This window comes from Theropithecus gelada, chromosome 11 (genome assembly GCF_003255815.1).
Source record: "Theropithecus gelada isolate Dixy chromosome 11, Tgel_1.0, whole genome shotgun sequence".
NCBI lineage: Eukaryota > Metazoa > Chordata > Mammalia > Primates > Cercopithecidae > Theropithecus > Theropithecus gelada.
This window is the reverse complement of record NC_037679.1, coordinates 103,158,189-103,175,740: the sequence shown is the minus strand read 5'-3', so window position 1 is coordinate 103,175,740 and position 17,552 is coordinate 103,158,189. Positions and strand designations below refer to the sequence as shown.

The window sequence follows — 17,552 nt, the reverse complement described above, 5'->3', positions numbered from 1 at the left end:
GGAGGCTGGTATGAGGGGAGGCTGGTGGCAGCGATGTGGGTGGAGGCTGGGGTGAAGGGAGGCTGGTGGCAGCAGTACAGATGGAGGCTGCTATGAGGGGAGGCTGGTGGCAGCGATGTGGGTGGAGGCTGGGGTGAAGGGAGGCTGGTGGCAGCAGTACAGATGGAGGCTGGTATGAGGGGAGGCTGGTGGCAGCGATGTGGGTGGAGGCTGGGGTGAGGGGAGGCTGGTGGCAGCGATGTGGGTGGAGGCTGTGGTGAGGGGAGGCTGGTGGCAGCCGTGTGAATGGAGGCTGGGGTGGGGGAGGCTGGTGGCAGTGGAGACACCTCAGGAGGCAGGGACAAGGATAGCAACTGAGAGCTGGTAAAGGCCTGAAAGTTTAAGAACTGCTAAGTAGCCAGAAAGTTTGCAGAACCTTCTTTTGAGGGATCTGAAATTCAAGTTCTCAAATGGCCCAGATCATCAGTGTTCAAAAACCTCAGGAAGCTTGCAGTCCTGCCTCGTGCCTGCTTGAACTGGATGTGGGCAGGAGGCTGTGGGAGCGGGCCATGCCAGCAGAATCCCGCCATACTCTGGAGACTTACTCAGGTCACAGCCCCTGGTGTCCCGAGGGTCATCTCAGTGTCATGTGAGTATTAGTGTGGCTATTGGAAAGGATTTGGTACGCGTTTATTTGAAAAGTTAGGAGTTTTTTTTTTTTTTTTTAAATTATCTTTGATAAATTTAGTAGAATATTTTGAAAGCACTTTTTAGCCAGTAATGAATGAACAGATTGCTCCTGAACTAAATGGAGGGATCTAAACACATCATCTCAGTACAACAGTATGTCTGAAAAATATCTCTGCTTGTCTTTTATTTGCCCTTTAAAGTCTGTGCAAACAAATGTGAACGGCCTCAGGACTCTAAGAATAATATTTTTCTAGGGATGTGTATGGACAGATAAACAAAACCCAAGGGAGAAAAAACTTCTATTTAAATAAAAATAAAGATCCCCTACAGCTCCATCCTCCTCTGCTCAGTGGGTTTGCTTTATTTCACTTTGAGAAAAAAGTAGTTTGGATGATTAAGAGTGGAACAAAAAGAAAGTATTTATGTCTGTCTAATCTATCTATCGCTATCTATGTAATCTATCTTATCTATCTAAGCTTATCTATCTGTCTCATCTATGGACCTCTCTGTCTATCTGGTTTTGAGTAGTCCATATTGCAGCCATCAGTAGTCGATCTTTTGCATCCCTGGGGTTAATGGTTCTTTGAGCAGACACTGACACTGTGCCGCTCAGGATTGCGTGGGGAAAACAACCGCTTCCTCACTGGTCAGTGCTAATCCTGTGCTCATGCTCTGCTCCCCCTTGGAATCTCCCGTCTGAAGCCCCTGTAGGCCTCTGGGATCCTCCGAATCAGCTGCAGGCTGGGATCCTTGCTGCAGGAGGCTGCTGTGGGCTTCTGCCCATGCTGTGGGTCGCGAACTGCAGCCGACAGGCGTGGGAGCCTAGGAAGGCACCTGGCGGCTTCTCGGTAGGAAAATAGTGTGGAGTGCGTGCGATCGTGTTTGAGGAAGCGTCGTGAGAGGGTCACTGTCTCTGTGGTAGTGTCCTTAGGGAACTGTCTTTGCCTGGATCCTGGGGTCAGGTTTGGCATGAACTCTGACCTTCCTCCCTCTGCAGGATCTTCAGTAGAAAGGTCCTGTCCTGAGGAAATGCTCAGAGGCACTTCTCTTGCTGATGAAGCCTGCCTGCATGTGTGTTTTTGTCCTCATGGAGATGCACATGACGAATCGCATGCAATGCCTCAGCACAGCCCAACAGGTTTTTTCTGTTTACACTTAACTAGCCTTGGACAGTGGGAGGAAGCCTTAAATATTTCCTTTTCTTCTCACAAACCCTTTATCTAATAAAACAGAATTACTGCAGATGAAGCAGGGAGTGATTCAAATTGTCATTGAAATCAAGGACCTGGTTTGGTTTGGCCTCCCTGGGAAAGTTTTTAGCTTGATACAGCGTTTTAGCTATGCTGATTTAGTTTTAGCTACGCTGATAACGTCTGTACAGGATAAACCGACCAGGGCAGAAGGCAGGGTGGCAGTGCCCATGGTGGGGTGCAGCACGGCGGCGGGCAGTGTTGGTCACTGAGTGCTGGGCTGGCCCCTCCACTCCTCCATATTTCTGTACCAGTAAAATCAGGTTGAAACTGGCATCAAGGGCAGCTTCAAGAAGGCGGGGAGAGACTACGAGGACAGCAGTGCAGAGGCTGTCACCCTCTGGAGCTACTGCTCGGGGACTGAGAAGGAATTCCGTCTTGAATACATGTTAACCTCAGTTCCCGCTCCTTATCTGGACTGGCTGGCTCCCTTCTGCGCCAAGAAACTGAAGCCCAGCTCTGTAAAGCCGCAATTCCCAACTATTTTCCCCCTAAAATACACGAGACGCACTCCCATGGGGCATATCTAGATTGCAGGCTGCGGTACAGATAAATCAGGCTGTGGGTTGGGCGCAGTTCCCAGTAAAACCCCACTTCTTTCTCTCCCACTCAAGAAAGCAGACCTCCATACGAGTATGCGGGAGATGGTGCTCCGTCGTCCCAGTCCTTGGTGTGGGACTCGGCCTGTAAAAGCTGCCAAATAAATATTTACTAAGTGAAAGATAGCCCTGAATCCACACTAATTTGTGTTTTTTAAAAGTCATTCATAAACTTTAGCATTTTAACTATTAGTTAGTAATTAATCCCAATAAACCGGCAGGATTTTGTGATTGTGAAACTGTTGCAACGTGTTGGCCAGCAGGAATATTTGTTAGCATTTTTATGGGCTCTTAAAGTCGTCTTAGCCGTGTCACTGATAAAGCCAGCCACAGGCTTTATCAGCCCTGCCGTTGGCTGTCAGCACTGCCTGGATAAACTCCTCATCCTTCCCAGGGAGAAACTTCTAGCAATGCTTAAGCAGGAGGCCAGGGAAGAGAGAACCTTGATGCTGCCTGCTTACCACAGGCCCTCTGGGGCCTCCGCCCTGTGTGGACAAATGCTTCATTTCAAGATCGTATACAAATCAAGAGCAAGCGTCTCCTAGCAGCACTGAGTGTGGGGCTCTTGCCACCTCACTGCTGTTGGAACTCTGGAGTTCGGGCCAAAGGATGCAGCCCCTCTCGGGGGAGGGCAGTGGGGTTAGGTGAAGATCCAAGAGCTCTTCTTTGCCTTGTCATCTAGTTGTCCTATTCTGGGGGAATTTTAAATAAGGATTAAAAAAAAAAAGGACTTATGTATTATTTTAAAGAGCAGCCTTAAATAGGCAGGCATATTTTAATAAAAATGATTTTTCAACCCTGCGGTGTGGAGACTGCCAGTCAAATACAGTGATGGCCATTATCACGCCCCTGCCCCTGCCCCCAGCCTGGAGGAAACAGAGTGCAGAGTTAGAATGGTTTTGGAGCATTCATGGCTGCTGGGAGGTGCCCAAGAGGGCTTTGAGGGCAGGGCAGGGTGAGCAGGGAGCTCACTGCAGGAGTGCAGAGATCACCCCAAGCAGGGTCTGCAGATGCTAACTTCAGGAGACCAGGCATGGAGATGGCAGGTGAAACAGATAAGTATGCCCCAGAAATGACGGGAAAAGAGTGAACCGGGATCACTTAGAAATCAGAAGCAATACAACAAAGGCTAAAGATATTTGAGCAGGATTTCAGTGTCGATATGCTCTTGGATATCACGAACATAAACAGAGGAGCTAACGAAGACACTGCAGAGACGCATGGCTCCATTGCCCCCTGTAGTTACCCCACCTAGTGTGACCGGGAGAAGCTGATACTTCTTTTCTCTGTGGATTCAGGGGCATTCCCCACCTATCTTAGGTATGCCAGTTTGACATGATGAACTTTAGACTGATAACATTTCATCATTGAGATATAACTTCCTTCTGTTTTTAGACCCTGAATAAAATTTTCTTTAACGGGGAAGCACATATTTTATACTTAATTCTAATTATGTTCATCTTGTTTTTTGAATTATTTAGCTACCTCTAATAGACAGTCTGAAAGATGATTACATTCCACCGTACTAACATTTTCAATGACCCTGAAAGACCTGAGATGCATTTATGCTACTATTTTATCAAATTACTGTTTCTAAAATGCTGTTTTACTCTTCTAGTAGGAAGAGTGACTTTTAAATAATGGATATTGGCCGGGCATGGTGACTCACACCTGTAATCCCAGCACTTTGGGGGGCCGAGGTGGGTGGATCACCTGAGGTCAGGAGTTCGAGGCCAGTCTGGTCAACATAGTGAAACCTCGTATCTACTAAAAATACAAAAATTGGCCGAGCATGATGGCAGGTGCCTGTAATTCCAGCTACTTGGGAGGCTGAGGCAGGAGAATCACTTGAACCGGAAGGCAGAGGTTGCAGTAACCCAAGATTGCGCCACCGCACTCCAGCCTGGGTGACAGAGCGAGACACCGTCTCTAAAATAAAATAAAACAATGGATAGTTTGTCCAACATGGTATGTTAAAAGGGCAGAGAAGCTGAAGAATGATGATGAAGACTAAAATAACGATGATAAGCAAAGAACTGAACAGGCATCTGTGCAGTGATTCAGGGGGGTGTCCATGAGAGGCGGCTTCGGAGCAGCTCTCCTGTAACGCAGACTTATCTCACGGTTCCCTCCTCATTTAAGGAGTCAGACCACTGTAGGCCTTGCTTTAGAGATATTCCACTGTGTGCTTTGTTGCTCACCTTTCTAGAGGTGCTCATCTTCATCTCAAGTAGGGTGAAGCTTTTTCACTCCTGGAGAAAGCTGTGACAACATTTTTGGGACAAGCAGCAGGTGTGCCTCAGCAAGCCTGTCGTTATCTGGGGAGGGGGCTCCAGATAACACACTTCTACTTCCTTTCTTTAGGGAAACTACATGGTCCCCTCCTCCTGTAACACTCCCCAAAAGAAGTATGAAAGCCAACATAAAATGCGAATATGATATTTGCATTGAGTATTAAATATAATATCTTCAATGTAGTATTTGTGCTTCTCTCTATCCAGTTCTCAATTGTTTAGGGATCTTCTGAGGGCAAACTAAAAATGTCAATAAAGCAAAATGTATCAATAAGGCATCATACTGATGAAAACAAAACCAGAGGTTTTAAAAAATAATCTGGGCCGGGTACGGTGGCTCACACCTGTAATCCCAGCACTTTGGGAGGCTGAGGTGAGCAGGTCACCTGAGGTCAGGAGTTCAAGACCAGCCATGGTAAACATGGTGAAACCCCGTCTCTACTAAACACAAAAACTAGCCAGGCATGATGGTGCGCACCTATAATCCCAGCTACTCGGGAGGCTGAGGCAGGAGAATCGCTTGAGGGGAGGGGGAGGTTGCATTGGGCAGAGATCGCGCCATTGCACTCCAGCCTCGGCGACAGGATGAGACTCCATTTCAAAAAAAAAAGTAGTTATCAATTTTTTGTTTTTGACCAAAAGTATTTCAGGAACTTTGAAGAAAGGACCTGAAAATTATTACTCAGGCTGGTATTTAGTTTGAAATGTACGCTGACTTTTAACTCTCAGAGCTCAACAGTCTAATCCTTGATCATTCCAGAGTGAGTTTAGGCATTTGTAGTCATTTCCTTTTCACTAGGTATTTGCATACATCATAACCAGCTGGGATTAGAATGAGCAATCTCTTGATGCTGAAACAGAATGATGAGAACTCAGGGCAGCTTGAAATGTTCGTCCTCATCGATTAATCCTTAATGAACCCTCATGCATGGATGACATCAAAGAAGGTCCTTTGCAATGTGCAGGAAGACAGACCACCTTCCGTCGTGTACATTCTTAAAGGAAGGTTCCAATAGATGGATACACATAGTTCACATTTGAGGTTCCAATAGACCGATACACATAGTTAACACTTTGTATTTTTAGCCATGTTTTGCCCCAAGATGAAACATTTGGAGTAACGTGGACATTTGCTCAGTGGCGAGGGAAGGGTCAGTGTGTGTAACTAGGAGGAAGGCGCTCTGGCCGGGTTGGGAACGTGACCTCTTGCCCTCCAAAGCCTGGGTTGCCCAAGTTAATGCCTCCAATCTCGCAGTGTATGGACACAGAGCGAACGCTCCCCTCTGAATACAGACCGGAGGTTAGAGGTTAATGAATGGGTGCTCTCTCCACACTCGGGACCCCGTTCAATAGTGCTTTTATACATAAGGGCTTAAATGGGGTCAGAAAAGGACCTGCATATTGCTTCCAAACTCTCTCCATCTTTTTGAAGCAGTAGCGTTCAAAGATGACATCCTAAGAGAGAGAGAGATGAAGCTCTTGTGCTTGGAGAACTGGACGGCTACTCCCGGCTCAGTGTGTCTCAAAACAGGACCAAATGGAAAACAAAGTGGGGGGCAGGTCCTTGCTGCCCCCTATTCTTCTCTAGTAATCCCTTAAAAAATAATTGCGGACCCCAACCTCTGGCCTCCAGCACATTTTCCACTTGATTAGAGGCCTTTGTGAGGTGGGGAAAGGGACCTGCAGACTTGTATATTGTGCCGGGGCCTGAAATGTCCAGCTGGGAGTTTTTCCCATCAAAAGGGGATTTTAGTAAAACCATTATCAGGGGCTTAGAGGAGAAAAGCTGTTGAGTGCAAGACAGGGGCAGATTAGCATTAGGGGGCTTGTTTTTGGCACCAGTGGAAGAGTGGGAAGGTGTTTGCAGCCACTTGCACACAAGTTCCTTAGTTTCTCTGCAAGTTCCTGGCAGGTACCGAGGTAGGAATGAATGCAGGAGTGGGAACTAACAGGCTCGAAAATGGCACAGGGAGGCCTTATCTCTGAGGCATCACATGGAAAGCAGCCCAAATCAGGAAGGACTGCACGGTGGTGGTGATACCTGCTTCGGTGTGTAGACCGTGGGACTGGCCTCCTTGCTGTTATGTACGGCCACGCCACCTGGAATCCCCCGCCCGCAACACTCCACCCGTCTTGACAGTTTCCATAGACGGCGATAGGAAATTCAGAAACTGGAAAGTGGCCATGCTGGAGTCCTTTAACGGGAAAATGGACACCTTTAGGGTGGGGGGTGCGGGTGCTGGTAGGGGCTAAAAGAGTACAGAGGAAGGTCACGAAAGCCGCAGCAGTGGCTGTCAGCCTGCGAATCAGGGTCTGGGCTGTGTGGATTTGCAGACTGAGCCACAGGAGCCTCCTGGGAAGGGGTTTGGGGAAGGTCACCTAAAACAGAAACGTGTGTCGTCTTGGGATTACTGGAGCCCTCAGCGACACCTTCCTCTGCAAAATGGAGCACAGAAACCGGAGTCGTGGGGGCTGGATGGAGAATGTTGAAACCAGTAGAGTAACTGCTGCCTGAAGGGTCCCTGTGAGGAATGTCAGAGCCGGCCCGCCCTGGAAGCACTTTTTCCTATTTGTCCTGTCTACACTGTTGCTCTAGCTTGTCTTCCTGGCAAAAACAGGTGTGGATTACAACAACGTTGGTCCTGACTGCTGTGAGCACAGAGCTGGAGTGAGAACCACATGTCTCTGTGTAGGACATTTTTGGGCTTGCAGTACTGTCACCTCAGAGGTCTCAGTCACAGGAACACCCTCACGCCAGCCTGGTGGCCACATTCGCAAGAGATTTGTCTAAAGTCAAATTCAAACAACCACAGAAAGAGGGCCTACCTTCTCGAAAATGAAGCCCAGGGCCGGGCGTGGTGATTCACGCGTGTAATCCCAGCACTTTGGGAGGCTGAGGCGGGCAGATCACCTGAGGTCAGGAGTTCAAGACCTGCCTGGTCAACATGGTGAAACCCCATCTCTACTACAAATACAAAAATTAGCCGGGCATGGTGGCAGGTGCCTGTAGTCCCAGCTACTCGGGAGGCTGAAGCAGGAGCATTGCTTGAACCTGGGGAGCAGAAGTTGCAGTGAGCTGAGATTGCGCCACTGTACTCCAGCCTGAGCAACAGAGTGACTCTGTCTAAAAAAAAAAAAAAAAAGGCAGAAAGAAAATGAAGTCTAGGAAAGCTGTTCTTGGAGGCTGTGAATCGAGGAGCAGCCCTCTCAGTCTCCCAGTTCTTCCAAGGAGCAGCTTTAGGAACTGCTGGTCCTCAGTGTTCACACGTTCCCCTCACTCAGTTCTCATTCTGGCTCCTCAGCCAGCCCCGTTTTCTCCTTCTTGGCTTTGTGCGGGCTGATACACGTTTTCTTTTCTTTCCTTTATAACCTGTATTCTCTGTTTGGGGTGTCTTCCCTGAATCTGTATTCGGTGTAGTCACGAAGAATGGCATATTTCAGCTATTACTTTCCAGAAGTTGCCCAGGGAGATGTTCTGCTTTCATAAGACCTTCATAGATGGTGCCAGGAATGTAATTTGCCTCATGCATAGGCCCCAAGTCCCTGAAACTTCTCCTTTTTTATTCATTCTCTAACCAGAAATGACCTCTATATTACAGAGCTTGTAAGCTGTGGCTCCTCTCGCCAATACAGCTTGGTGGAAGCACCCGCAGGGGATAACCGCCTCCACCTTCTTTCCCACTTCTACACCTGCCCTTCCCACTCACACTTTGATTCCCTGAGGCCAGGCTGTTGAGTACCAGGAGGGCAAGACCCGAAGCCCTCTCCTGCCCTCAGCCTCTCTCTTCTTGTGGCCTTCTACGGAATCTGGCCATATTGGCTCAGAAATTCTTTTTGTAAGTTCTGCTACCTTGTTCTAATGTCAGTTTTCTGTAGGAGGAATTTAGGTCACACAAGCAACTTTACTTCTTCATCAGGGCTCTTATTATTTTCATCCTCATAGACTCTCTTATATTTTATGAAGATGTCTTCATCTGGGCAAGAAAGATACTCCTTTTAATAAAAATTTTTAAAAATTTAAAAAGATACTCCTAAAATTTTAAAATTGTTTTTCCTCAAAGGCTCTCTAGAATTTTTCATCGCAGACAATACACTTTTGATTTTTCTTTTGTAATAAAAAAACTAGCTCTTTTTTTCTTGCTGTTTAAATTGATACCTCCATGTATGACTAAAATTTTCCCCATTTTTTTCCTCCCAAACTCCCCAGATATGGCAATCTAACAAGGATTTGTTAGATTTGTTAGACTGCCATATCTGGGGAGTTTGGGAGGAAATGCCGTTTAAGAATTAGAAGTTTAAAGAGAAAAAAAAAAAAGGCATTAGAAGTTGACGTTTGATTCTCTTATCTCCAAAAGCAGAGAGCTGCAAAATAACACATGGCTCTGGGGAGTAACCTCGCTGATATTTTAAAACTCAATTTCATCTTTTCCAGGAAGTGAAATTCCTCGTTTGTCAACTCTTAGGCCCTGAGGAAATACTTACGGGGGTGCGGGTGAAAGGGAAAGGACCAGAGGGGATTTGTGAGGTGGGAGGAAGTGGTGGTGCCCCCACGGGAAATAGCTTCCAACTCACAGACAATGCTGCCACCTACTGACAAGACATGGGACTTGCAGACTTGGTGGATTTCTCCACTTCCACAGTGGAGAACAAATACTTAGTTTTGCATTAACCATACTTTCTTGTACTACCTTATATGGGACCCTAAAATCATTTTCATAAACTTGGGGTACAGAAAAACACAAGGTCGGACTCCTAGCTTTAATACCTCCAGGACTGGTTTGGATATGATTCACAGCTGCTTCACAATGGGGAAAGTAAATCGTGTGTAAGAGGGTTTTTTTGTTGTTGTTGTTTTCAAAGGGCTGGGGAGGCTGAAGGAACAGTCCAGAAGGAGACACTAACAGTTTTCCAGCCCTACCTTTCAATAACGTGTAGTGTTTGACTTTTACCTTTTAACCCACATATGTGCATTTTTATTTCTAAAGTTATAGGCACCTGTAATCTTAGCATTTTGGGAGGCCGAGATGGGAGGATCACTTGAGCCCAGGAGTTGGAGACCAGCCTAGGCAGCATAGCGAGACCCTGTTTCTACAAAATAGTAATAATAATAGTAATAATGGGCGTGGTGGCACATGCCTGTGGTCCCAGCTACTTGGGAGGCTGAGGTGGGAGGATTGCTTGAGCTCAGGAAGTCGAGGCTGCAGTGAACTATGATCACACCGCAGTACTTCAGCCTGGGTGACAGAGCGAGACCCCAACTCTAAAAATAAAGCAGTGATGAAGCTGTTTGCTGCTAAATCCTGTGTCATACGTTAATGAGTTTCTGCAGTTCCTCTTGTGATTCCATTGAAAATTAGACCCTTCTGTGTAGGGAAGAGAGCGGCCAGCTGCCTTCCTGTGGGTCATGCTGTTCTGATTGTTGACATCTGACCCTCAGCACAATGGCAGGGCATCTGTCTCAAGTGCACAGGCGTCAGCTAGGGCTGGAAGGGCCAATCCTCTATCTACTCCAGGCTCTGGAAACTTGAAGACCTTCTCTGCTTCCTACAGTCGTCAGCTGTCAGCTGGATAAAGTTCAGGGGGCCACAGAACTTAACCATCCTGCTATTACAGATTCCTGAAAACTGGCTAAATTCTATGCATTTGAAATAAATTAGGTAGAAACTGTCACTTTCATCTTGTCATTTTCATGTTGTTTGCTTAAGGCACACCTACTGGCCGTCTTTTTATTTTTGTTGTTGTTGTTCACAGCAGTGGATTTTTGGGCGATGAAGTTAAGGTTTAAATGATTGAAAGCAGAAATGGTTGTCTTCCATCTAAGAACGTTAAGCATTTGTCTGAGGGGCATTTGAGGGGCTTAACTGTTAGTTTCTCCCTTACTTTACTCATGTGTCCAGTTTTAGCCTCAGTGATTTTTCTAGAGATTCTGAGAAATAGGACTAATTGTTTTGGCTCCTCCCTGTGTAGTGACCACTTCTCAAAAAGCCTTGTCTTGGGCTAGAAAAAGGTAGCAGATGTGTACATAAATAATGCCAGTTTGAGATCAAGATTTCCTAAGGAGAAATATTATGAACCTTGGTAGTAAATATTTCCTCATACCCTTTTTAGATGAGAAAAACAATATTTTCCAGGCCATATTAAGTAATTCCACATTAATATTTATGAAAAATTAATCTGGTCTCAAAGAACTGTTTTCCCACAGTCCAGTTCCAGTGTCTCAAGATCCATGATGTAAGGAGTAATTGTTGACACACCACTGTGTGGTAGGTCTGATCCTTCTGGAGTGTGGATTACGTAAATGGGGGAGTAATAAATATAAGAAGGTGCCTACTATTAACAAATTAGACCCTTTTACTCTTTCTGGACAAGTGGGATTTGTAACTAAAACATCTGTGAAGTCAAAGCTTTTTACCCTTGAATGAAGAGAAAATAGAGTTTTTGCAACTTGATTCTACTTTATAGAAGGATTGTGTGGCAGATATTTATAGCATGTGAAATGTGTATAAGTTCCTAGCTTTGAAGCTCTCATAAGCATGTCCTCCCAGCATTAGTACTCCACATTACTATGTGCGACAAAGCAGTGTTTTGGAAACTGGCTCAAATCCTCTGAGAGCCACAGGCAACAGATTTGACGGTTACTTCAGTACCTTATAGACCATTTAACAACATGTATTAGTTTTTTGGTTTCCTGAATAACCCTATATAATACTTGCAGACATGTCTAGGTTTGCATAATGTAGTGCATATTAAATAGTAATAACTTTTAGCATTTTGGGTTTGTTTTTTTTTTTTTTACTCCCAGTGAAAATAATATGCTTTGGTGTAGCACCTTTAAAAGAACTATTTTTTTTAAGGCTGAGGTGGAAAGATCCCTTGAGCCCAGGAGTCCAAGACCGTAGTGAGCTCTGCTCATGCCACTGCACTCCAGCCTGGGCAACAGAGTGAGACTGGCAAAAAAAAAAAAAAAAAGACAAAAACCAAAATTTTTTTAAGAGATGGGGTTTTGCTGTGTCACCCAGGCTGGTCTTGAACTCCCGTGTTCAAGTGATCCTCCCACCTCAGCCTAGTGAGTAGCTGGGACTACAGATGTGTGCCGTGCCCGGGTTGGTGCAGCGCATCTCCAAAGAGAGCCAGGGTGGTGCTCTGCAGTGCCTGTGTGAACCGCCTCCGTGTTGCCACCTTCTGCATTGGTCATTAAGTCTAGAGCAGCCCAGGTTCTGAGACTAGGTTCTCCACTAATTACCTAGGCAAAATCTTTCCCACTTCATTAAGCATCTTTTCCTCTTTATAAAATTGAATGTGGCCGGGCGCGGTGGCTCAGGCCTGTAATCCCAGCACTTTGGGAGGTTGAGGTGGGTGGATCACGAGGTCAGGAGATCGAGACCATCCTGGCGAACACGGTGAAACCCCGTCTCTACTAAAAAATACAAAAAACTAGCCGGGCGAGGTGGCGGCGCCTGTAGTCCCAGCTACTCGGGAGGCTGAGGCAGGAGAACAGCGGGAACCCGGGAGGCGGAGCTTGCAGTGAGCTGAGATCCGGCCACTGCACTCCAGCCTGAGCGACAGAGCGAGACTCCGTCTCAAAAAAAAAAAAAAAAAATTAAATGTACCACATCTGCCAGATTTGGGAAAACAAAAATTTTGAGACAGAGAAACCAAACACTGTGTGACCGAGTTCTTCAGCAGATCACATTCACATTTCTAACCTTGTCTCACTTGGGTTTCTCTGCTGTGCCACGGCTGCAGACCGAGTTCTCTTCTTGGTAATTGAGACTCATTCGTTTCCACTATCACAAATGCAAGTATCCTTGTAAGTTTGTTATAAGGATATATAGCATTTGTTCCTTAAACAATTTAAGTGGCCAGGCGCGGTGGCCCACGCCTGTAATCCCAGCACTTTGGGAGGCCGAGGTGGGCGGATCACTTGAGGTCGGAAGTTTGAGACCAGCCTGACCAACCTGGAGAAACCCCGTCTCTACCAAAAATACAAAATTAGCCGGGTGTGGTGGCGCATGCCTGTAATCCCAGCTATGTGAGAGGCTGAGGCAGGAGAATCGCTTGAACCCGGGAGGCAGAGGTTGCAGGGAGCCAAGATCGCGCTATTGCACTGCAGCCTGGGCAACAAGAGTGAAACTCCGTCTCCATCTCAAAAAAAAATTAAAGTAGAAGAGTAATGAAATAATAGAAACTTCACTCTTCTTTTTGAAGAAAATATGTGCACTTTTCTGGGTTAACAAATAGCAGGCAGAGAATTCCACTTCTATTGTTTTATTGAGGGGGGGTTTAACATACCCTACTCAAGTACTGCTAAGATCTCAAGCTTCCTTTCTTTTGCACCTCAACTGGAGGACTTGGCTTTACATACGACCAAATATTCTGGGTTGGTAAAGGCAACTCCACCAGGCAAAATCAGAGCAATCCCTGGAAAAGAGGAAAAAACTGAAACTGATCATCTTTGGATATTTAAATTTACCAGTTGTCTAGAAATTCCATACAAGAGCTGAGAATATATGCTCTTATTCCAACTGTGCACTTACCTTTGATATTTCGTTAAGTAAATAAATATTTGGCACTCATCTACACATGCATGTCCCATCTATTTTACAACACTTTTTTAAAAATGTAACTTGCTGCCTAACAGTTGACCAGGTACATTGACAGAAATTAGGTAAATATGTGGCCCAAGCCTGAGCTTAGGTTTGAATGCAGCTAATTTTTTTTTTTTTTTCTTTTTCTTTTTTTGAGACGGAGTCTCGCTCTGTTGCCCAGGCTGGAGTGCAGTGGCTCGATCTCAGCTCACTGCAAGCTCCGCCTCCCGAGTTTACGCCATTCTCCTGCCTCAGCCTCCCGAGTAGCTGGGACTACAGGCGCCCGCCACCTTGCCCGGCTAGTTTTTTGTATTTTTTAGTGGAGATGGGGTTTCACCATGTTAGCCCATGTTAGGATGGTCTCGATCTCCTGACCTTGTGATCCGCCCGTCTCGGCCTCCCAAAGTGCTGGGATTACAGGCTTGAGCCACCGCGCCCGGCCCAGCTTTCTAATTTCTAATCCTGTGCTTTACTCATGATCCACATTATTTCATCAAAAAGCCTCATCCCCTCTGACTCCTCAGGGGTTCATAATGGCACAAAGTTTAGGTCTTGCCCTCTACTAAAGGGATGGAATTAACTTTTAAAAGGGGTGATGTTTGATGCAGGGAAGAGAAAGAGAACAGAGAGAAGGGACCACTGGATGACTTACTATCGTCCCTCCCTTTCTACCGCAGAACACAGCAGAGATCAGAGGCCAGGGGCTTTCCCTTTCATAGAACTGGGAAGAGACAGTTGTCAGAAGCTGCATGAGGTCTTGGTTTTGTTTTACAAATCTGATCTTTTAATCAAGAGGTTCTTATTCTTTAGAAACACAGTGGTCCCTGGGGGCCACTACCCCTTCCCTTTGAAAACTTGAATGCGAATTCTCTAAGTTAAAAGCGAAAGGTTTTGTTTATATTCTAAGACCAGCACCTATCTAGTAACCACTTCAGGAAAAGCAGCAGGATTTGGGAGCTAGGCCATGCTTTAATTTACATATCATATGTCCTTATGTCAGAGAAAGTTCATAGCTTTCAAAAGAAAAAGGAACGTTTACTTGTTTAGCTCCTTGTAGTTCATCTGACTCACGAAAGAACGTGATCGGTTTGAGTTTATTTTTAGGATATACTGGCGCTGGCTTTTAGTTTTAGTAAATGTGAAGCTGGACAAGTTAAAGGCCTAGGTTGGGAGCTGCAGAAATTGGCCGAGCCCCACAGGTGGTTTATAATCTTTTCAGCAAGAACATTGAAGGGCTATGCGTGACGACACTTACAAAAAGAAGGGAAATGAAGTTGGTCCTTGACTACTACCCAGTTTTTGTTGAGGTTTATTACTTCTAGATGATAAGGCTTACACGAAGTTTACATTATGTTTTTTCAGTTCTCAAGTTTCAGCAAATACCTGAACCAAGTTTTCTTCTGTTATTCTAATAACTGCCCTGGAGTGCCTTTTAACTTTTGTACCACCACGCGGTGTCCTATCAACTCCTGTCCTTTAGCTCTTCTATTCTTCAATGCATTTCTCCCATTCCTATAGGTGTGGTGGGGATCAACTTTTTATTCCACCAAGAATCACCCTTATTCCCTTTGACGTAGTGCCCTATGGCATAAGCTTGTTCATACAGTGTTCAAACAGCTACCATTCACTTCTGAGGGTCACCTTACAGGAAACCAAGGTATGACGAGTAACTAAATCTTCTCACCAAACAAAAGGGAGCTGGACTTTAGAAATGGAGCCCGGGCCAGGCAGAGTGGCTCATGCCTGTAATCCCAGGACTTTGGGAGGCCGAGGTGGGCAGATTGCTTGAGCCCAGGAGTTTGAGACCAGCCTGGGCAACATGGTGAAACCCTGTTTCTACAAAAAAAATACAAAGAAAAAAAAAAAAAGATAACCAGCCATGGTGGTGTATGCCTGTAGTCTCAGCTACTTGGGAGGCTGAGGTGGGAGGATCACTTGAACCTGGGAGGTCAAGGCTGCAGTGGGTTATGTTTGCACCACTGCACTCCTGCCTGGGCAACAGATCAAGACCTTGTCTCAAAAAAAAAAAAAAAAAAAAAAGTAAGGAAGGGAAATGGAGAAATGGAGCCTAGATTTGAATCCTGGCTCCCTCACTTACTGGTTGGGTAACTTACGGCAGGAATTATGACTTATCTGGAAAACAGGGATAATACCTGTTTCAGCAGGTTGCTTTGAAGATTAAAACTTACAAGTACCTTGTAAAGCACACATAGGTTCTCAACACATTAATTGCTTTCCATCCAAAAAGGCTGCGAGATTAGCAGTTGACCTTCACTAACCACTCTAGGTGGCTCACCATCTTTTCCAGAGAAGCTCCCGCTGTACTAAATATGCCTCGTTCAGGATAAGGATATAGATAGACCCATGGGCTTAACTTTGAAACATTAATTTGCCCACCTTTAGTCAAGCATATATTTGACATTTAACATAAAAAGGAGACAAAACAGAAGAACATGCTTCACGTTACAGGTGGCAGGAATATTCTGCGTATTAAAATGAAGAATGTGAATACAGAGCCTAAGACTTGGGTGCTCAAATTTTTATCAGTTGAATCTGTATAGCCATGCAGTCTCTTGGAAGAAAAACAGACTAAGAACCCACAGCCATGTAACCTTCAGGAGTTGTGTCAAATGCTAAATTAGAAAGCTGACCCTAATTCAGAGTTCCTACTTCTTAATAGGCTTCACACATATTTATTTTCCAGGCGTTAAGCACTGTAACCTAAGTGGGAAGAAAGAGATCCACACCTTCCCCAAAGAAACAGAAGATGGATCTAGTGTCAGGCTCAATTAGACCCAATTGTGATGACTCTCCAAAAAGGAACAATGCGGCTCTTGTGATATGCTCAGGCAGAAAGCTTGGACGTTTTACAAAACAATCTTATCCCCAGAGAAACCTGGGTTCCAGCCCTCTTCCTGGAAAGAGGGGTTGATCCAGGAAAGTTTTATACTACTCTTATCAGCTCTTGCTGAGATCAGTACTTTTTTAACAATCTCAGAAACAACCAAGACCAATGTGAAACCAGGAATATGAGCCACTCCCCTGTCGGCGCATTCATACCCATAGGTCTCCACAGTCAAACCACAGGGTGCCAGATTATTTTGTTATTGTCTACCAGAGGGAACTCTTTGCTGGAATTGTTGGTATTTCATTAATCTGCCCCGATTTCAGTCTAAAAACCCTTGACGGAGTGGATCCAGTGGCCAGCCTCGGCTGCTGGAAGTGCTAAAATGCAAATGTGCAAGAATCCTGGCCAAGCTCCCCATCCCCCAGGAAAGTGCTTCCTTACAGCCAGGCCTGGAGGGGAATGTTAAAAAGAGGGCTTGAGCTGCCCTCCTCCTTTCCACCGGGACCCTCGCTCACACTGGGAGATTCAGCATGCATGACTGAGCCAGCAAGCACGCAAGGACAGCGCTCTTTTAACTTTTCTGAACAATGGCTGCAGTCCTTCCACCTTCACATCCTCCCCACACCCACTCACAGGGTCAAGAAATCCATCTTTCTTGGCCACATCGTGATCCACTTTTCAACGTCACCCCTAGATCTCATTTTCACCCAAAGAAAAACTGGCCACTCGGGGAAACTGTGACTTACATACAAATCTGGTTTTTTAAAAAGTTTCATTTTGTTCAATTTCTTTAAATTTCCAGGTTGTTGACACTTTAAAGCCAAAAATTATGTAAATCTCCAGTCTAATCACATTTCTAGAAACAAAACATGTCAGTAGTAAACCTTATACAGAATAAAATTTCACCCACGAGCTGACTCACCCCCACATAGGATGCACCAAACTCCACCTTGCGTCCTCTGAGAGTATACAAACAGCACCTCCTACCTTGGCATGTACCCAAGCACACAATGCCTTAAAAATAATTCGCAGATACAAGGCTGTTGGTTTTTTTTTTTTCAAAAACATACTTCATATTTCCTCTTTTATTATATAAATATCAGTTTAACCTTTTACTGTAAGAATATAAACGTTTTAAGAGGATCTTTGTTATTATTTATACAAATTCACAAACAGTACAATTAATTGATAAAGGTCTCTGGGTTTCTTTAACTCCATGGTCTCGCATGTTGCTGTGGAGGATTCTAAAAAAATAAACAACAAAAATCCAACAAAAATATACATCCTACTCAAAAGTGATTTCT

The 17,552-nt window shown here is 45.3% G+C and overlaps 2 protein-coding genes across 6 annotated transcripts in view; one reads left to right on the top strand and one right to left on the bottom strand.

Moving 5' to 3' along the window:
- Window positions 1–17,552, top strand: part of WNT5B (Wnt family member 5B) — a 118,474-nt gene that overhangs the window by 39,261 nt on the left and 61,661 nt on the right. Inside the window, exon 1 of one of the 2 annotated variants that reach the window (XM_025402916.1) lies at window positions 448–628. The exons of the other annotated variant lie outside the window; for it this stretch is intronic. The gene's annotated coding sequence lies outside the window, so the exon portion shown is untranslated. Of the gene's footprint in view, window positions 1–447; window positions 629–17,552 lie in introns of those variants that run through there. 2 annotated transcript variants of the gene reach the window in all.
- Window positions 1–17,552, bottom strand: part of FBXL14 (F-box and leucine rich repeat protein 14) — a 33,265-nt gene that overhangs the window by 12,498 nt on the left and 3,215 nt on the right. The window contains exon 2 of one of the 4 annotated variants that reach the window (XM_025402912.1): window positions 13,066–13,233. The exons of 2 other annotated variants lie outside the window; for them this stretch is intronic. In XM_025402912.1, the coding sequence (XP_025258697.1) occupies window positions 13,222–13,233 (12 nt within the window). In that variant the 3' untranslated portion in view covers window positions 13,066–13,221. Of the gene's footprint in view, window positions 1–13,065; window positions 13,234–17,552 lie in introns of those variants that run through there. One more of the 4 variants, XM_025402913.1, reaches the window with a different exon arrangement.